The 22,311-nt window shown below is 57.6% G+C and overlaps 1 protein-coding gene across 1 annotated transcript in view; it reads left to right on the top strand.

The window, feature by feature from the left end:
- LOC107307798 (general transcription and DNA repair factor IIH helicase subunit XPD-like) overlaps positions 1 to 22,311 on the top strand; it is an 89,067-nt gene that overhangs the window by 28,630 nt on the left and 38,126 nt on the right. Inside the window, exons 4-6 of the mRNA XM_085535332.1 lie at positions 230 to 302; positions 6,953 to 7,023; positions 18,904 to 19,047. Coding sequence (XP_085391458.1) covers positions 230 to 302; positions 6,953 to 7,023; positions 18,904 to 19,047 — 288 coding nt within the window. The remainder of the gene's footprint in view (positions 1 to 229; positions 303 to 6,952; positions 7,024 to 18,903; positions 19,048 to 22,311) is intronic.

The raw sequence follows: 22,311 nt of genomic DNA, 5'->3' as shown, positions 1-22,311 counted from the left end.
TACATACACACTTTACACACTCATATCACACACCGTGTTATTACACACTCCCTTTACACACTCATGTCACACACTCACAGTTACACACTCCCATTGTTACACACTCCCTTTACACACTCATATCACAAACTCCCATTGTTACACACTCATATCACACACTCACTTTACACACTGGCCGTGTTATTACACACTCCCTTTACACACTCACCCCCCCGTTGCACACTCGCAGGCGTGTGAGAACGGCCGTGGTGCTGTGCTGCTCTCAGTGGCGCGAGGAAAAGTGTCCGAGGGCGTCGACTTCGGTAATGGGGGATATATGGGGTTATATGGGGTTATATGGGGTTATATGGGGTTATATGGGGGTATATGGGGTTATATGGGGTTATATGGGGTTATATGGGGTATATGGGGTTATATGGGGTTATATGGGGTTATATGGGGTTATATGGGGTTATATGGGGGTATATGGGGATATATGGGGGGATATGGGGGGATATGGGGTTATATGGGGTTATATGGGGGTATATGGGGTTATATGGGGTTATATGGGGTTATATGGGGTTATATGGGGTTATATGGGGATATATGGGGTTATATGGGGTTATATGGGGTTATATGGGGTTATATGGGGTTATATGGGGTTATATGGGGTTATATGGGGGTATATGGGGTTATATGGGGTTATATGGGGTTATATGGGGGTATATGGGGGTATATGGGGTTATATGGGGGGATATGGGGGGATATGGGGTTATATGGGGTTATATGGGGTTATATGGGGTTATATGGGGGTATATGGGGTTATATGGGGTTATATGGGGTTATATGGGGTTATATGGGGGGATATGGGGTTATATGGGGTTATATGGGGTTATATGGGGTTATATGGGGTTATATGGGGGATATATGGGGTTATATGGGGTTATATGGGGTTATATGGGTTATATGGGGGTATATGGGGTTATATGGGGTATATGGGGTTATATGGGGGGGATATGGGTTATATGGGGTTATATGGGGTTATATGGGGTTATATGGGGTTATATGGGGGTATATGGGGTTATATGGGGTTATATGGGGTTATATGGGGGTATATGGGGTTATATGGGGTTATATGGGGTTATATGGGGTTATAGGGGGATATATGGGGTTATATGGGGTTATATGGGGGTATATGGGGTTATATGGGGTTATATGGGGTTATATGGGGTTATATGGGGTGATATGGGGTTATATGGGGTTATATGGGGTTATATGGGGTTATATGGGGTGATATGGGGTTATAGGGGGGGATATGGGGTTATATGGGGTTATATGGGGTTATAGGGGGGGATATGGGGTTATATGGGGTTATATGGGGTTATAGGGGGTTATATGGGGTTATAGGGGGTTATATGGGGTTATATGGGATTATATGGGGTTATAGGGGGTTATATGGGGTTATATGGGGTTATATGGGGGGATATGGGGATATATGGGGTTATATGGGGTTATATGGGGATATATGGGGTTATATGGGGGTATATGGGGTTATATGGGGTTATATGGGGATATATGGGGTTATATGGGGTTATATGGGGTTATATGGGGTTATATGGGGTTATATGGGGGTATATGGGGTTATATGGGGTTATATGGGATATATGGGGTTATATGGGGTTATATGGGGTTATATGGGGTTATATGGGATATATGGGGTTATATGGGGTTATATGGGGTTATATGGGGTTATATGGGGGTATATGGGGTTATATGGGGGTATATGGGGTTATATGGGGGTATATGGGGTTATATGGGGTTATATGGGGGTATATGGGGGGATATGGGGTTATATGGGATATATGGGGTTATATGGGGTTATATGGGGTTATATGGGGTTATATGGGATATATGGGGTTATATGGGGTTATATGGGGTTATATGGGGTTATATGGGGTTATATGGGGGTATATGGGGTTATATGGGGTTATATGGGGTTATATGGGGTTATATGGGGTTATATGGGGTTATATGGGGTTATATGGGGGTATATGGGGTTATATGGGGTTATATGGGGGTATATGGGGTTATATGGGGGTATATGGGGTTATATGGGGTTATATGGGGATATATGGGGTTATATGGGGATATATGGGGTTATATGGGGTTATATGGGGTTATATGGGGTTATATGGGGTTATATGGGGTTATATGGGGGGATATGGGGTTATATGGGGGTATATGGGGTTATATGGGGTATATGGGGTTATATGGGGTATATGGGGTTATATGGGGTTATATGGGGGTATATGGGGTTATATGGGGTTATATGGGGTTATATGGGGGGATATGGGGTTATATGGGGTCTTATGGGGTTACATGGGGTTATATGGGGTTATATGGGGGTATATGGGGTTATATGGGGGTATATGGGGTTATATGGGGTTATATGGGGTTATATGGGGTTATATGGGGTTATATGGGGTTATATGGGGGTATATGGGGTTATATGGGGTTATATGGGGGTATATGGGGTTATATGGGGGTATATGGGGTTATATGGGGTTATATGGGGATATATGGGGTTATATGGGGTTATATGGGGTTATATGGGGTTATATGGGGTTATATGGGGTTATATGGGGGGATATGGGGTTATATGGGGGTATATGGGGTTATATGGGGTATATGGGGTTATATGGGGTATATGGGGTTATATGGGGTTATATGGGGGTATATGGGGTTATATGGGTTATATGGGGTTATATGGGGGGATATGGGGTTATATGGGGTCTTATGGGGTTACATGGGGTTATATGGGGTTATATGGGGTTATATGGGGTTATATGGGGGTATATGGGGTTATATGGGGTTATATGGGGGGATATGGGGTTATATGGGGTTATATGGGGGGATATGGGGTTATATGGGGTTTATATGGGGTTATATGGGGGCATATGGGGGCATATGGGGTTATATGGGGTTATATGGGGTTATATGGGGATATATGGGGTTATATGGGGTTATATGGGGTTATATGGGGATATATGGGGTTATATGGGGGATATGGGGGGTTATATGGGGTTATATGGGGGATATGGGGGATATGGGGGGGTTATATGGGGTTATAGGGGGGATATTGGGGGTTATATGGGTTATAGGGGATATATGGAGGGATATAGGGGGTTATATGGGGGGATATGGGGTTATATGGGGCTACAGAACGGTATGGGGGATATGGGGGGTTATAGGGGGGATATGGGGGATATATGGGGTTATATGGGCTTATAGGGGGGATATGAGGGATATATAGGGTTATATGGGCTTATAGGGGGGTATGGGGGTTATAGGGGGGATATGGGGGGTTATGTGGGGTTATAGGGGGGATATGGGGGGTTATAGGGGGGATATGGGGGATATATGGGGTTATAGGGGGTTATAGGGGGGATATGGGGGATATAGGGGGTTATATGGGGATATAGGGGGGATATGGGGGATTATATGGGGTTATAGGGGGGATATGGGGGATATGGGGGGTTATATGGGGTTATAGGGGGGATATGGGGGATATAGAGGGGGATATGTGGTTATAGGGGATATAGGGGGGTTATATGGGGTTGTAGGGGGATATGGGGGGTTATAGCGGGGTTATATGGGGTTATATGGGGGGAATGGGGAGTTATAGGGGGGATATGGGGGATATAGGGGGATATGGGGGATATAGGGGGGATATAGGGGGGATATGGGGGTTATAGGGGGGATATGGGGGTTATAGGGGGGATATGGGGGATATATGGGGTTATATGGGCTTATAGGGGGGATATGGGGGATATATGGGGTTATATGGGCTTATAGGGGGGTATGGGGGTTATAGGGGGGATATGGGGGGGTTATATGGGGTTATATGGGGTTATAGGGGGGATATGGGGGGATATGGGGGGGATATGGGGGATATATGGGGTTATAGGGGGTTATAGGGGGGATATGGGGGATATAGGGGGTTATATGGGGATATATGGGGGATATGGGGGATTATATGGGGTTATAGGGGGGATATAGGGGGGATATGGGGGATATGGGGGGTTATATGGGGTTATAGGGTGGATATGGGGGATATAGAGGGGGATATGTGGTTATAGGGGATATAGGGGGGTTATATGGGGTTGTAGGGGGATATGGGGGTTATAGCGGCGTTATATGGGGGGAATGGGGGGTTTTAGGGGGGATATGGGGGATATAGGGGGGATATGGGGGATATAGGGGGGATATGGGGGTTATAGGGGGGATATGGGGGTTATAGGGGGGATATGGAGTTATAGGGGGGATATGGGGTTATAGGGGATATAGGGGGGATATGGGGGGATATAGGGGGTTATATGGGGTTATAGGGGATATATGGGGGGATATGGGGGGTTATAGGGGAATATGGGGGTTTATATGGCGTTATAGGGGGGATATGGGGAGCTATGGGGGCTATATGGGGTTATAGGGGATATATGGGGGGATATGGGGGGTTATAGGGGATATATGGGGTTATAGGGGATATATGGGGGGATATAGGGGGGATATGGGGGGTTATATGGGGTTATAGGGGATATAGGGGGATATAGGGGATATATGGGGTTATAGAGGATATATGGGGGCATATAGGGGGGACATGGGAGTTATATGGGGTTATAGGGGATATATGGGGGGATATAGGGGGGATATGGGGGGTTATGGGGGGATGTTGGGGTTATAGGGGGATATGGGGGGGATATATGGGGGGATATAGGGGGGATATGGGGGATTATGGGGGGATATTGGGGTTATAGGGGGATATGGGGGGTTAGAGGGGGGATATGGGGGGGATATGGGGTTAGAGGGGATATATGGGGGGATATAGGGGGATATGGGGGGTTATAGGGGGGATATGGGGGGTAATAGGGGGGATATGGGAGGATATAGGGTGGTTTGGGGGGATATGGGGGGTACAAAGGTATATGGGGGGGAGATGGGTTTTATAGGGGGATATGGGGGTGTATGGGGTGTACAGGGGGATATGGGGGGTTATAGGGGGATATGGGGGGGTAGGGGGTTATGGGGGGTGGGGGAACAGGGGGCACATTGGGGGTATGGGGGTGTTTGGGGGGGGATATGGGGGGGATATGGGGTTATAGGGGCATAAGGGGTGGATATGGGGGGGATATTGAGGTTATAGGGGGTTTGGGGGAGATATGGGGGTTATAGGGGGATATGGGGGGTCTGGGAGGGAGATGGGGGGCAAATATGGGGGGCTGGGGGGGTTAGGAGGGATATGGGGGGTTATAGGGGGTTATGGGGCAGATATGGGGGGTTATAGGGGGATATGGGGGGGATATGGGGGGTTATAGGGGGATATGGGGGGTTTATGGGGGGTTATGGGGCGGATATGGGGGGGATATGGGGGGTTATAGGGGTTATATGGGGGGATATGGGGGGGATATGGGGGGTTATAGGGGGATATGGGGGGGATAATGGGGGGATATGGGGGGGACATGGGGGGTTATGGGGCGGATATGGGGGGTTATGGGGTGGATATGGGGGTTATAGCGGGATATGGGGGGGATATGGGGGGATATGGGGGGCTGGGGGGGTTCGGAGGGATATGGGGGGATATGGGGGGTTATGGGGCGGATATGGGGGGTTATGGGGGGTTATAGGGGGATATGGGGGGGATATGGGGGGATATGGGGGGTTATAGGGGGATATGGGGGGGATATGGGGGGTTATAGGGGGTTATAGGGGGATATGGGGGGTTATAGGGGGATATGGGGGGATATGGGGGGGATATGGGGGGTTATAGGGGGTTATAGGGGGATATGGGGGGTTATAGGGGGATATGGGGGGATATGGGGGGTTATAGGGGGATATGGGGGGATATGGGGGGGATATGGGGGGTTATAGGGGGATATGGGGGGTTATAGGGGGATATGGGGCGGATATGGGGGGTTATAGGGGGATATGGGGAGGATATGGGGGGTTATAGGGGGATATGGGGGGGTTATGGGGGGTTATAGGGGGATATGGGGGGATATGGGGGGGATATGGGGGGTTATAGGGGGATATGGGGGGTTATAGGGGGATATGGGGGGGATATGGGGGGTTATAGGGGGATATGGGGGGTTATAGGGGGATATGGGGGGGATATGGGGGGATATGGGGGGTTATAGGGGGATATGGGGGGTTATAGGGGGATATGGGGGGGATATGGGGGGTTATAGGGGGATATGGGGGGTTATAGGGGGATATGGGGGGGATATGGGGGGTTATAGGGGGATATGGGGGGTTATAGGGGGATATGGGGGGATATGGGGGGGATATGGGGGGTTATAGGGGGATATGGGGGGGATATGGGGGGATATGGGGGGTTATAGGGGGATATGGGGGGTTATAGGGGGATATGGGGGGATATGGGGGGGATATGGGGGGTTATAGGGGGATATGGGGGGATATGGGGGGTTATAGGGGGATATGGGGGGTTATAGGGGGATATGGGGGGTTATGGGGGGTTATGGGGGGATATGGGGGGTTATAGGGGGATATGGGGGGGATATGGGGGGATATGGGGGGGATATGGGGGGTTATAGGGGGATATGGGGGGTTATAGGGGGATATGGGGGGGATATGGGGGGTTATAGGGGGATATGGGGGGTTATAGGGGGATATGGGGGGGATATGGGGGGTTATAGGGGGATATGGGGGGGATATGGGGGGTTATAGGGGGATATGGGGGGTTATAGGGGGATATGGGGGGTTATGGGGGGTTATGGGGGGATATGGGGGGTTATAGGGGGATATGGGGGGGATATGGGGCGGTTATAGGGGGATATGGGGGGATATGGGGGGATATGGGGGGTTATGGGGTTTATGGGGCAGATATGGGGGGTGTATGTGGGGCAGGGGACCCACATGGGGGTGTTGTTGTGGGGCTGAGGGTGTGTGTGCCCCACAGTGCATCACTATGGACGGGCCGTCATCATGTTTGGGGTGCCCTACGTCTACACACAGAGCCACGTCCTCAAGGTGGGGGGCAGATGTGGGGCTGGGGGGGGGATGTGGGGCGGGGGTGGGGTGGATGTGGGGCAACCATGGGGTGGGAGGGGCAGATGTGGGGCAGATATGGGGCAGGTGTGGGGTGGATGTGGGGCAGCCATGGGGTGGATGTGGGCAGATGTGGGGCGTGAGGGGGCAGATGTGGGGCTGGGGGGTGGGTGTGGGGCAGATGTGGGGTGGATATGGGGCAGGTATGGGATGGATGTGGGGCAGGTGTGGGGCAGGGGTGGCAGGTGTGGGACTGGGGAGGGATGTGGGGTGGGTGTGGGGTGGATATGGGGCAGATGTGGGGTGAATGTGGGGCAGCCATGGGGCAGATGTGGGGCTGGGGGGGGATGTGGGGTGGGTGTGGGGTGGATGTGGGGCAGCCATGGGGCAGGGGGGGCAGATGTGGGGCTGGGGGGGGGGATGTGGGGCAGGTGTGGAGTGGGTATGGGGCAGATGTGGGGCTCGGTGGGGAAGTGGGGTGGATGTGGGGTGGGTGTGGGGCATCCATGGGGCGGGGAGGGCAGGTTTGGGGTGGATTTGGGGTGGATGTGGGGCTGGGGGGGGAGATGTGGGGTGGATGTGGGGTGCGGGGGGGTGGATGTGGGGCAGACATAGGGTGGGAGGGGGCAGGTGTGGGGTGGATGTGGGGCAGGTGTGGGGTGGGTATGGGGCAGGTGTGGGGTGGATGTGGGGCAGGTATGGGGTGGATGTGGGGCAGATGTGGGGCATGAGGGGGCAGCTGTGGGGCTGGGGGAGGGGTGTGGGGTGGGTGTGGGGTGGATGTGGGGCAGGTGTGGGGTGGGGAGGGCAGGTTTGGGGTGGGTGTGGGGCGGATGTGGGGCAGCCATGGGGTGGGTATGGGGCAGGTATGGGGATGTGGGGTAATTGTGGGGTGGATGTGGGGTGGATATGGGGTGGATATGGGGCAGATGTGGGGCAGCCATGGGGTGGATGTTGGGCAGATATGGGGTGGATATGGGGTGGATGTGGGGCAGCCATGGGGCAGATGTGGGGCAGCCGTGGGGCAGCCATGGGGCAGATGTGGGGTGGATATGGGGTAGATATGGGGTGGATGTGGGGTGGATATGGGACAGATGTGGGGCAGCCATGGGGCAGTTGTGGGGCAGCCATGGGGCAGATGTGGGGCGGATATGGGGCAGATGTGGGGCAGCCATGGGGCAGATGTGGGGCAGCCATGGGGCAGATGTGGGGTGGATATGGGGCAGATGTGGGGTGGATATGGGGCAGTTGTGGGGTGGATATGGGGTGGATGTGGGGCAGATGTGGGGTGGACATGGGGCAGTTGTGGGGTGGATATGGGGTGGATGTGGGGCAGCCATGGGGCAGATGTGGGGTGGATATGGGGCAGATGTGGGGCAGCCATGGGGCAGATGTGGGGTGGATATGGGGCAGATGTGGGGCAGCCATGGGGCAGATGTGGGGTGGATATGGGGTGGATGTGGGGCAGCCATGGGGCAGATGTGGGGCAGCCATGGGGCAGATGTGGGGCAGATGTGGGGCAGCCATGGGGCAGATGTGGGGTGGATATGGGGTGGATATGGGGCAGATGTGGGGTGAATGTGGGGCAGCCATGGGGCAGATGTGGGGCTGGGGGGGGATGTGGGGTGGGTGTGGGGTGGATGTGGGGCAGCCGTGGGGCAGATGTGGGGCTGGGGGGGGATGTGGGGTGAATGTGGGGCATCCATGGGGCGGGGAGGGCAGGTTTGGGGTGGATGTGGGGCAGCTGTGGGGCGTGAGGGGGCAGATGTGGGGCTGGGGGGGTGGATGTGGGGCAGGTGTGGGGTGGATATGGGGCAGTTGTGGGGTGGATATGGGGCAGATGTGGGGTGGATGTGGGGCAGATGTGGGGTGGATGTGGGGCAGGTGTGGGGTGGGCATAGGGCAGCCATGGGGTGGATGTGGGGCAGATGTGGGGTGGATATGGGGCAGATGTGGGGCAGCCATGGGGCAGATGTGGGGTGGATATGGGGTGGATGTGGGGAAGCCATGGGGCAGATGTGGGGTGGATATGGGGTGGATGTGGGGTGGATGTGGGGTGGATATGGGGCAGATGTGGGGTGGATATGGGGCAGATGTGGGGCAGCCATGGGGCAGATGTGGGGTGGATATGGAGCAGATGTGGGGCAGCCATGGGGCAGTTGTGGGGCAGCCATGGGGCAGATGTGGGGCAGCCATAGGGCAGATGTGGGGTGGATATGGGGCAGATGTGGGGCAGCCATGGGGCAGTTGTGGGGCAGCCATGGGGCAGATGTGGGGCAGCCATGGGGCAGTTGTGGGGTGGATATGGGGTGGATGTGGGGCAGCCATGGGGCAGATGTGGGGCAGCCATGGGGCAGATGTGGGGTGGATATGGGGCAGATGTGGGGTGGATATGGGGCAGTTGTGGGGTGGATATGGGGCAGATGTGGGGCAGCCATGGGGCAGATGTGGGGTGGATATGGGGCAGATGTGGGGCAGCCATGGGGCAGTTGTGGGGTGGATATGGGGTGGATGTGGGGCAGATATGGGGCAGATGTGGGGTGGATATGGGGCAGATGTGGGGCAGCCATGGGGCAGTTATGGGGTGGATATGGGGCAGATGTGGGGCAGCCATGGGGCAGATGTGGGGTGGATATGGGGCAGATGTGGGGCAGCCATGGGGCAGATGTGGGGCAGCCATGGGGCAGATGTGGGGCAGCCATGGGGCAGTTGTGGGGTGGATATGGGGTGGATGTGGGGCAGCCATGGGGCAGATGTGGGGCAGCCATGGGGCAGATGCGGGGCAGCCATGGGGCAGATGCGGGGCAGCCATGGGGCAGATGTGGGGCAGCCATGGGGCAGATGCGGGGCAGCCATGGGGCAGATGTGGGGCAGCCATGGGGCAGATGCGGGGCAGCCATGGGGCAGTTGTGGGGCAGCCATGGGGCAGATGTGGGGTGGATATGGGGCAGATGTGGGGCAGCCATGGGGCAGATGTGGGGCAGCCATGGGGCAGATGTGGGGTGGATATGGGGCAGATGTGGGGTGGATATGGGGCAGATGTGGGGCAGCCATGGGGCAGTTGTGGGGCAGCCATGGGGCAGTTGTGGGGTGGATATGGGGCAGATGTGGGGCAGCCATGGGGCAGATGTGGGGTGGATATGGGGCAGATGTGGGGCAGCCATGGGGCAGATGTGGGGCAGCCATGGGGCAGATGTGGGGTGGATATGGGGCAGTTGTGGGGCAGCCATGGGGCAGATGTGGGGCAGCCATGGGGCAGTTGTGGGGCAGCCATGGGGCAGATGTGGGGTGGATATGGGGCAGATGTGGGGTGGATATGGGGCAGATGTGGGGCAGCCATGGGGCAGATGTGGGGTGGATATGGGGCAGATGTGGGGCAGCCATGGGGCAGATGTGGGGCAGCCATGGGGCAGATGTGGGGTGGATATGGGGTGGATGTGGGGCAGCCATGGGGCAGTTGTGGGGTGGATATGGGGTGGATGTGGGGCAGCCATGGGGCAGTTGTGGGGTGGATGTGGGGCAGATGTGGGGCAGCCATGGGGCAGATGTGGGGCAGCCATGGGGCAGTTGTGGGGTGGATATGGGGTGGATGTGGGGCAGCCATGGGGCAGTTGTGGGGCAGCCATGGGGCAGATGTGGGGCAGCCATGGGGCAGATGTGGGGTGGATATGGGGCAGATGTGGGGTGGATGTGGGGCAGATGTGGGGCAGCCATGGGGCAGATGTGGGGCAGCCATGGGGCAGTTGTGGGGTGGATATGGGGCAGTTGTGGGGTGGATATGGGGCAGATGTGGGGCAGCCATGGGGCAGATGTGGGGTGGATATGGGGTGGATGTGGGGCAGCCATGGGGCAGATGTGGGGTGGATATGGGGCAGATGTGGGGCAGCCATAGGGCAGATGTGGGGTGGATATGGGGTGGATGTGGGGTGGATATGGGGTGGATGTGGGGCAGATGTGGGGCAGCCATGGGGCAGATGTGGGGCGGCCATGGGGCAGTTGTGGGGTGGATATGGGGTGGATGTGGGGTGGATATGGGGCAGATGTAGGGCAGCCATGGGGCAGTTGTGGGGTGGATATGGGGCAGATGTGGGGTGGATATGGGGTGGATGTGGGGCAGCCATGGGGCAGATGTGGGGTGGATATGGGGCAGGTGTGGGGTGGGTATGGGGCAGATGTGGGGCGTGAGGGGGCAGATGTGGGGGTGGGGGGAGATGCGGGGTCAATGTAGGGCATCCATGGGGTGGGGAGGGCAGGTTTGGGGTGGATGTGGGGTGGATGTGGGGCTGGGGGGGGGATGTGGGGTGGGTGTTGGTTGTGGGGGGGCAGATGTGGGGTGGATGTGGGGCAGATATGGGGTGGATGTGGGGCAGCTGTGGGGCAGGGGGGGCAGGTGTGGGGCTGGGGAAGGATGTGGGGCAGATGTGGGGTGGATATGGGGTGGATATGGGGTGGATGTTGGGCAGATATGGGGCAGATGTGGGGCAGCCATGGGGTAGTTGTGGGGCAGATATGGGGCAGATATGGGGTGGATGTGGGGTGGATGTGGGGCAGCCATGGGGCAGATGTGGGGTGGATGTGGGGCAGATGTGGGGCAGCCATGGGGCAGATGTGGGGCAGATGTGGGGCAGCCATGGGGCAGATGTGGGGCAGCCATGGGGCAGTTGTGGGGCAGCCATAGGGCAGATGTGGGGCAGCCATGGGGCAGATGTGGGGCAGATGTGGGGCAGCCATGGGGCAGATGTGGGGTGGGAGGGGGCAGGTGTGGGGTGGATATGGGGCAGATGTGGGGCAGCCATAGGGCAGATGTGGGGCAGCCATGGGGCAGATGTGGGGTGGATATGGGGCAGATGTAGGGCAGCCATGGGGCAGATGTGGGGCAGCCATGGGGCAGTTGTGGGGTGGATATGGGGTGGATGTGGGGCAGCCATGGGGCAGTTGTGGGGCAGCCATGGGGCAGATGTGGGGCAGCCATGGGGCAGATGTGGGGTGGATATGGGGTGGATATGGGGCAGATGTGGGGTGGATATGGGGCAGATGTGGGGTGGATATGGGGCAGATGTAGGGCAGCCATGGGGCAGATGTGGGGTAGATATGGGGTGGATGTGGGGTGGATATGGGGTGGATGTGGGGCAGCCATGGGGCAGATGTGGGGCAGCCATGGGGCAGTTGTGGGGCAGCCATGGGGCAGATGTGGGGTGGATATGGGGCAGATGTGGGGCAGCCATGGGGCAGTTGTAGGGCAGCCATGGGGCAGATGTGGGGTGGATATGGGGTGGATGTGGGGCAGCCATGGGGCAGATGTGGGGTGGATATGGGGCAGATGTGGGGCAGCCATGGGGCAGATGTGGGGTGGATATGGGGTAGATGTGGGGCAGCCATGGGGCAGTTGTGGGGTGGATATGGGGTGGATGTGGGGCAGCCATGGGGCAGATGTGGGGCAGCCATGGGGCAGTTGTGGGGTGGATATGGGGCAGATGTGGGGTGGATATGGGGCAGTTGTGGGGCAGCCATGGGGCAGATGTGGGGTGGATATGGGGCAGATGTGGGGCAGATATGGGGCAGCCATGGGGCAGATGTGGGGCAGCCATGGGGCAGTTATGGGGTGGATATGGGGCAGATGTGGGGCAGCCATGGGACAGATGTGGGGCAGCCATGGGGCAGATGTGGGGCAGCCATGGGGCAGTTGTGGGGTGGATGTGGGGCAGATGTGGGGCAGCCATGGGGCAGATGTGGGGCAGGTGTGGGGTGGATATGGGGCAGATGTGGGGTGGATATGGGGTGGATGTGGGGCAGCCATGGGGCAGTTGTGGGGCAGCCATGGGGCAGATGTGGGGTGGATATGGGGTAGATGTGGGGTGGGTATGGGGCAGATGTGGGGTGGATGTGGGGCAGCCATGGGGCAGATGTGGGGCAGCCATGGGGCAGATGTGGGGTGGATATGGGGTGGATGTGGGGCAGCCATGGGGCAGATGCGGGGCAGCCATGGGGCAGATGTGGGGCAGCCATGGGGCAGATGTGGGGTGGATATGGGGTAGATATGGGGTGGATGTGGGGTGGATATGGGGCAGATGTGGGGTGGATATGGGGCAGATGTGGGGCAGCCATGGGGCAGTTGTGGGGTGGATATGGGGCAGATGTGGGGCAGGCATGGGGCAGATGTGGGGTGGATATGGAGCAGATGTGGGGCAGCCATGGGGCAGATGTGGGGCAGCCATGGGGCAGATGTGGGGCAGCCATGGGGCAGATGTGGGGTGGATATGGGGCAGATGTGGGGCAGCCATGGGGCAGATGTGGGGCAGCCATGGGCAGTTGTGGGGCTGCCATGGGGCAGATGTGGGGTGGATGTGGGGCAGCTGTGGGGTGTGAGGGGGCAGATGTGGGGCTGGGGAGGGATGTGGGGTGGATATGGGGTGGATATGGGGCAGATGTGGGGTGGATGTGGGGCAGCCATGGGGCAGATGTGGGGCTGGGGGGGGATGTGGGGTGGGTGTGGGGTGGATGTGGGGCAGGTGTGGGGTGTGAGGGGGCAGATGTGGGGCTGGGGGTGGATGTGGGGTGAATGTGGGGCATCCATGGGGTGGGGAGGGCAGGTTTGGGGTGGGTGTGGGGCGGATGTGGGGCAGCCATGGGGTGGGTATGGGGCAGGTGTGGGGATGTGGGGTAATTGTGGGGTGGATATGGGGCAGATGTGGGGTGGGTGTGGGGTGGGTATGGGGCAGATGTGGGGTGGGTGTGGGGTGGGTATGGGGCAGATGTGGGGTGGGTGTGGGGCAGATGTGGGGCAGGGGTGGCAGGTGTGGGACTGGGGAGGGATGTGGGGTGGGTATGGGGCAGATGTGGGGTGGATATGGGGCAGATGTGGGGTGAATGTGGGGCAGCCATGGGGCAGATGTGGGGCTGGGGGGGGATGTGGGGTGGGTGTGGGGTGGATGTGGGGCAGCTGTGGGGCAGAGGGGGCAGGTGTGGGGCTGGGGGGTGGGTGTGGGGCAGATGTGGGGTGGATGTGGGGCAGATGTGGGGTGGATATGGGGCAGATGTGGGGTGGATATGGGGCAGATGTGGGGCAGATGTGGGGTGGATATGGGGCAGATGTGGGGTGGATATGGGGCAGATGTGGGGCAGCCATGGGGCAGATGTGGGGTGGATATGGGGCAGATGTGGGGTGGATATGGGGCAGATGTGGGGCAGCCATGGGGCAGATGTGGGGTGGATATGGGGCAGATGTGGGGTGGATATGGGGCAGATGTGGGGCAGCCATGGGGCAGATGTGGGGTGGATATGGGGCAGATGTGGGGTGGATATGGGGCAGATGTGGGGTGGATATGGGGCAGTTGTGGGGTGGATGTGGGGTGGATGTGGGGCAGCCATGGGGCAGTTGTGGGGCAGCCATGGGGCAGATGTGGGGTGGATGTGGGGCAGATGTGGGGTGGATATGGGGCAGTTGTGGGGTGGATATGGGGCAGATGTGGGGCAGCCATGGGGCAGTTGTGGGGTGGATATGGGGTGGATGTGGGGCAGATGTGGGGCAGTTGTGGGGTGGATATGGGGCAGATGTGGGGCAGCCATGGGGCAGATGTGGGGTGGATATGGGGTGGATGTGGGGCAGCCATGGGGCAGATGTGGGGTGGATATGGGGCGGATGTGGGGCAGCCATGGGGCAGATGTGGGGCAGCCATAGGGCAGATGTGGGGCAGCCATGGGGCAGATGTGGGGCAGATGTGGGGCAGCCATGGGGCAGTTGTGGGGTGGATATGGGGCAGATGTGGGGCAGCCATGGGGCAGATGTGGGGTGGATATGGGGTATATGTGGGGCAGCCATGGGGCAGTTGTGGGGTGGATGTGGGGCAGATGTGGGGCAGCCATGGGGCAGTTGTGGGGCAGCCATGGGGCAGATGTGGGGTGGATATGGGGCAGATGTGGGGCAGCCATGGGGCAGATGTGGGGTGGATATGGGGCAGATGTGGGGCAGCCATGGGGCAGTTGTGGGGTGGATATGGGGTAGATGTGGGGCAGCCATGGGGCAGTTGTGGGGCAGCCATGGGGCAGATGTGGGGCAGCCATGGGGCAGATGTGGGGTGGATATGGGGCAGATGTGGGGCAGCCATGGGGCAGATGTGGGGTGGATATGGGGCAGATGTGGGGCAGCCATGGGGCAGATGTGGGGCAGCCATGGGGCAGATGTGGGGTGGATATGGGGCAGATGTGGGGCAGCCATGGGGCAGATGTGGGGTAGATATGGGGTGGATGTGGGGCAGCCATGGGGCAGATGTGGGGCAGCCATGGGGCAGATGTGGGGCAGCCATGGGGCAGAAGTGGGGTGGATGTGGGGCAGATGTGGGGCAGCCATGGGGCAGATGTGGGGTAGATATGGGGTGGATGTGGGGCAGCCATGGGGCAGTTGTGGGGCAGCCATGGGGCAGATGTGGGGCAGCCATGGGGCAGTTGTGGGGCAGCCATGGGGCAGATGTGGGGCAGCCATGGGGCAGTTGTGGGGCAGCCATGGGGCAGATGTGGGGTGGATATGGGGCAGATGTGGGGCAGCCATGGGGCAGATGTGGGGCAGCCATGGGGCAGATGTGGGGTGGATATGGGGCAGATGTGGGGCAGCCATGGGGCAGTTGTGGGGCAGCCATGGGGCAGATGTGGGGCAGCCATGGGGCAGATGTGGGGCAGATGTGGGGCAGCCATGGGGCAGTTGTGGGGTGGATATGGGGTGGATGTGGGGCAGCCATGGGGCAGATGTGGGGCAGATATGGGGCAGAAGTGGGGTGGATGTGGGGCAGATGTGGGGCAGCCATGGGGCAGATGTGAGGTGGATATGGGGCAGATGTGGGGTGGATGTGGGGCAGCCATGGGGCAGATGTGGGGTGGATGTGGGGCAGATGTGGGGTGGATATGGGGCAGCTGTGGGGTGTGAGGGGGCAGATGTGGGGCTGGGGGGAGTGGATGTGGGGCAGGTTTGGGGTTGGTGTGGGGTGGATGTGGGGCAGATGTGGGGTGGATATGGGGCAGGTGTGGGGTGGATGTGGGGCAGATGTGGGGTGGATGTGGGGTGGGGGTGGGGTGGATGTGGGGCAGGTTTGGGGTGGATGTGGGGCAGAAATGGGGCTGGGGGGGGATGTGGGGTGGGTGTGGGGTGTGGGGGGGCAGGTGTGGGGCGGGTGTGTGGTGGATGTGGGGCAGGTGTGGGGAGAATGTTGGGGAAGCTGTGGGGCAGGGGGGGCAGGTGTGGGGCTGGGGAGGGATGTGGGGCTGGGGGGTGGGTGTGGGGTGGGTGTGGGGTGGATATGGGGCAGTTGTGGGGCAGCCATGGGGCAGATGTGGGGCAGCCATGGGGCAGATGTGGGGTGGATATGGGGCAGTTGTGGGGTGGATATGGGGCAGATGTGGGGCAGCCATGGGGCAGATGTGGGGTGGATATGGGGCAGTTGTGGGGCAGCCATGGGGCAGATGTGGGGCAGCCATGGGGCAGATGTGAGGCGGATATGGGGCAGATGTGGGGCAGCCATGGGGCAGATGTGGGGCAGTTGTGGGGTGGATATGGGGTGGATATGGGGAAGATATGGGGCAGGTGTGGGGTGGATATGCAGTGGATGTGGGGCAGCCATGGGGCAGTTGTGGGGCAGCCATGGGGCAGATGTGGGGTGGATATGGGGTGGATGTGGGGCAGCCATGGGGCAGTTGTGGGGTGGATATGGGGCAGATGTGGGGCAGATGTGGGGCAGCCATGGGGCAGCAGTGGGGCAGCCATGGGGCAGATGTGGGGCAGCCATGGGGCAGTTGTGGGGTGGATGTGGGGCAGATGTGGGGCAGCCATGGGGCAGATGTGGGGTGGATATGGGGCAGATGTGGGGCGGCCATGGGGCAGATGTGGGGTGGATATGGGGCAGCCATGGGGCAGATGTGGGGCAGCCATGGGGCAGATGTGGGGTGGATGTGGGGCAGATGTGGGGCAGCCATGGGGCAGATGTGGGGTGGATATGGGGCAGATGTGGGGCGGATATGGGGCAGATGTGGGGTGGATATGGGGCAGCCATGGGGCAGATGTGGGGCAGCCATGGGGCAGATGTGGGGTGGATATGGGGCAGATGTGGGGCAGCCATGGGGCAGATGTGGGGTGGATATGGGGCAGATGTGGGGCGGATATGGGGCAGATGTGGGGTGGATGTGGGGCAGATGTGGGGTGGATATGGGGCAGATGTGGGGTGGATGTGGGGTGGGTATGGGGCAGATGTGGGGTGGGTGTGGGGCAGATGTGGGGCATGAGGGGGCAGATGTGGGGCTGGGGGGCTGGATGTGGGGCAGGTGTGGGGTGGATATGGGGCAGATGTGGGGCAGATGTGGGGCAGCTGTGGGGCAGGGGGGGCAGGTGTGGGGCTGGGGAGGGATGTGGGGAGGATGTGGGGCAGCTGTGGGGCAGCCATGGTGTGGGTCGCACATCTCCCCCCATATCTCCCCATATCACCCCATATCTCCCCATATCTCCACATATCCCCCCATATCTCCCCATATCCCCCCATATCCCCCCATATATCCCCATATCTCACCCATATCTCCCCATATCTCCCCATATCCCCCCATATCTCCCCATATCCCCCCATATCTCCCCCATATCTCCCCCATATCCCCCCATATCCCCCCATATCCCCCCATATCTCCCCATATCTCTCCATATCTCCCCATATCTCCCCATATCCCCCCATATCTCCCCATATCCCCCCATATCCCCCCATATCCCCCCCATATCTCCCCATATCCCCCCATATCTCCCCATATCCCCCCATATCCCCCCATATCCCCCCCATATCTCCCCATATCTCCCCATATCTCCCCATATCCCCCCATATCTCCCCATATCCCCCCATATCTCCCCATATCTCCCCATATCTCCCCATATCCCCCCATATCCCCCCATATCCCCCCATATCTCCCCATATCCCCCCATATCCCCCCATATCTCCCCATATCTCCCCATATCTCCCCATATCTCCCCCATATCTCCCCTATATCTCCCCATATCCCCCCATATCTCCCCATATCTCCCCATATCTCCCCATATCTCCCCATATCTCCCCCATATCTCCCCTATATCTCCCCATATCCCCCCATATCCCCCCATATCTCCCCATATCTCCCCATATCTCCCCATATCTCCCCATATCCCCCCATATCCCCCCATATCCCCCCATATCTCCCCATATCCCCCCATATCCCCCCATATCTCCCCCATATCCCCCCATATCCCCCCATATCTCCCCATATCTCCCCATATCTCCCCATATCCCCCCATATCCCCCCATATCCCCCCATATCTCCCCATATCTCCCCATATCCCCCCATATCTCCCCATATCCCCCCATATCTCCCCCATATCTCCCCATATCCCCCCATATCCCCCCATATCTCCCCATATCTCCCCATATCTCCCCATATCTCCCCATATCCCCCCATATCTCCCCATATCTCCCCATATCTCCCCATATCCCCCCATATCTCCCCATATCCCCCCATATCCCCCCATATCCCCCCATATCTCCCCATATCCCCCCATATCTCCCCATATCTCCCCATATCTCCCCATATCCCCCCATATCTCCCCATATCTCCCCATGTCTCCCCATATCTCCCCATATCTCCCCATATCCCCCCATATCTCCCCATATCCCCCCATATCCCCCCATATCCCCCCATATCTCCCCATATCCCCCCATATCTCCCCATATCTCCCCATATCCCCCCATATCTCCCCATATCCCCCCATATCTCCCCATATCTCCCCATATCTCCCCATATCCCCCCATATCTCACCCATATCCCCCCATATCTCCCCATATCTCCCCATATCTCCCCCCATATCTCCAGGCCCGGCTCCAGTTCCTCCGTGACGAGCTCCAGCTCCGTGAGAACGATTTCCTGACCTTCGACGCCATGAGACACTCGGCGCAATGTGTGGGGCGGGCGCTGAGGGGGAAAACGGACTATGGGATCATGGTGTTCGCTGATAAGGTGACCCATAGAGATACATAGAGACCCATAGGGACCCATAGAGACCCATAGGGACACATAGGGACCCATAGAGACCCATAGAGACCCAGAGAGACACATAGGGACACATAGGGACACATAGAGATACATGGAGACCCATATAGACCGATAGGGACCCATAGAGACCCATAGGGACACATAGAGACCCATAGGGACACATAGGGACACATAGAGACCCATAGAGACCCATACAGAACCATACAGACCCATAGCGACCCATAGAGACCCATAGGGACCCATAGAGACACATAGAGACCCATAGGGACCCACAAAGACCCATAGGGACCCACAGAGACCCATAGAGACCCATAGAGACCCCATAGGGACCCATAGAGACACATAGGGACCCATAGAGACCCATAGAGACACATAGAGACACATAGAGACCCCATAGGGACACATAGGGACCCATAGAGACCCATAGGGACACATAGGGACACATAGAGACCCATAGAGACCCATAGAGACACATAGGGACACATAGAGACCCATAGAGACCCATGGAGTCACATAGCGACCCATAGAGACCCATTGAGACCCCATAGAGACTCCATTGAGACCCATAGAGTCCCATAGAGACCCCATAGAGACCCCATAGATACACATAGAGACCCCATAGACCCCATAGAGACCCAGAGACCCCATAGAGACCCCATTGAGACCCATAGAGACCCATAGAGACCCCATAGAGACCCATAGACCCCATAGAGACCCATAGAGACCTATAGGGACCCATAGAGACCCATAGGGACCCATAGAGACCCATAGGGACCCATAGAGACCCCATAGAGACCCATAGACCCCATAGAGACCCATAGAGACCTATAGGGACCCATAGAGACCCATAGAGACCCATAGAGACCCATAGAGACCCATAGGGACCCATAGAGACCCATAGCACTCAGCGCAATGTGTGGGGCGGGCGCTGAGGGGCAAAACGGACTATGGGATCATGGTGTTCGCTGATAAGGTGACCCATAGAGATACATAGAGACCCCATAGGGACCCATAGGGACCCATAGAGACCCATAGGGACCCATAGGGACACATAGAGACACATAGAGACACATAGAGACCCATAGAGACACATAGCGACCCATAGAGATACATAGGGACACATAGAGACCCATAGCGACCCATAGAGACCCATAGGGACCCATAGAGACCCATACGGACCCATAGAGACCCATAGAGACCCATAGAGACCCATAGGGACACATAGAGACCCATAGAGACCCATAGGGACACATAGGGACCCATAGAGACCCATAGAGACCCATAGCACTCAGCGCAATGTGTGGGGCGGGCGCTGAGGGGGAAAACGGACTATGGGATCATGGTGTTTGCTGATAAGGTGACCCATAGAGATACATAGAGATACATAGAGACCCATAGACCCCATAGAGACCCATAGGGACCCATAGGGACCCATAGAGACCCATAGGGACCCATAGAGACACATAGGGACACATAGGGACCCATAGAGACCCATAGAGATACATAGAGACCCATAGGGACCCATAGAGACCCATAGGGACCCATAGAGACCCATAGAGACCCATAGACCCCATAGAGACCCATAGGGACCCATAGAGCCCCATAGAGACACATAGGGACACATAGAGACCCCATAGAGACCCATAGAGACACATGGAGACCCATAGGGACACATAGGGACCCATAGAGACCCATAGAGACCCATAGACCCCATAGAGACCCATAGGGACCCATAGAGCCCCATAGAGACACATAGGGACACATAGGGACACATAGGGACCCATAGAGACCCATAGAGATTCATAGGGACCCATAGAGACCCATAGAGACCCATAGAGACCCATAGAGACCCATAGAGACACATAGAGACCCATAGGGACACATAGAGACCCATAGAGACCCATAGCACTCAACGCAATGTGTGGGGCGGGCACTGAGGGGGAAAACGGACTATGGGATCATGGTGTTCGCTGATAAGGTGACCCATAGAGATACATAGAGACCCCATAGGGACACATAGAGACCCATAGAGACCCCATAGGGACACATAGGGACCCATAGAGACCTATAGGGACCCATAGAGACCCATAGGGACCCATAGAGACCCATAGGGACCCATAGGGACCCATAGAGACCCATAGGGACACATAGAGATACATAGAGACCCATAGGGACCCATAGAGACACATAGGGACCCATAGAGACCCCATAGGGACCCATAGGGACACATAGGGACACATAGAGACCCATAGGGACCCCATAGAGACCCATAGAGACCCATAGGGACCCTTAGGGACCCATAGAAACCCATAGAGATACATAGAGACCCATAGAGACCCATAGAGACACATAGGGACACATAGGGACACATAGGGACACATAGGGACCCATAGAGACCCATAGAGACCCATAGAGACCCATAGGGACCCATAGGGACCCATAGAGACACATAGGGACACATAGAGACCCATAGACCCCATAGGGACCCATAGAGACCCATAGAGACCCATAGAGACCCATAGTGACCCATAGGGACCCATAGAGACCCATAGAGTCCCATAGAGACCCATAGGGACCTATGGGGACCCATAGAGACCCATAGAGACACATAGCGACCCATAGAGACCCATAGAGACACATAGAGACCCATAGGGACCCATAGAGACACATAGACCCCATAGAGACCCATAGAGACCCATAGGGACCCATAGAGACCCATAGAGACCCATAGAGACCCATAGGGACCCATAGAGACCCATAGAGACCCATAGCACTCAGCGCAATGTGTGGGGCGGGCGCTGAGGGGGAAAACGGACTATGGGATCATGGTGTTCGCTGATAAGGTGACCCATAGAGATACATAGAGACCCCATAGGGACCCATAGAGACCCATAGAGACCCATAGGGACCCATAGGGACACATAGGGACCCATAGAGACACATAGGGACCCATAGAGACCCATCGACCCCATAGAGACCCCATAGAAATCCATAGAGATCCATAGAGACCCATAGGGACACATAGAGACCCATAGAGACCCATAGAGACCCATAGGGACACATAGAGACCCATAGAGACCCATAGGGACCCATAGAGACACATAGGGACCCATAGAAACCCATAGAGACCCATAGGGACCCATAGGGACCCATAGAGACCCATAGGGACCCATAGAGACCCATAGAGACCCATAGAGACCCATAGGGACCCATAGAGACCCATAGGGA

Source organism: Coturnix japonica, unplaced genomic scaffold, assembly GCF_054131305.1.
Source record: "Coturnix japonica strain WE unplaced genomic scaffold, WE-NBRP24 Scf118, whole genome shotgun sequence".
Lineage (NCBI taxonomy): Eukaryota > Metazoa > Chordata > Aves > Galliformes > Phasianidae > Coturnix > Coturnix japonica.
The sequence above is the reverse complement of the archived record's forward strand: the minus strand, read 5'-3'. Positions and strand labels throughout refer to the sequence as shown.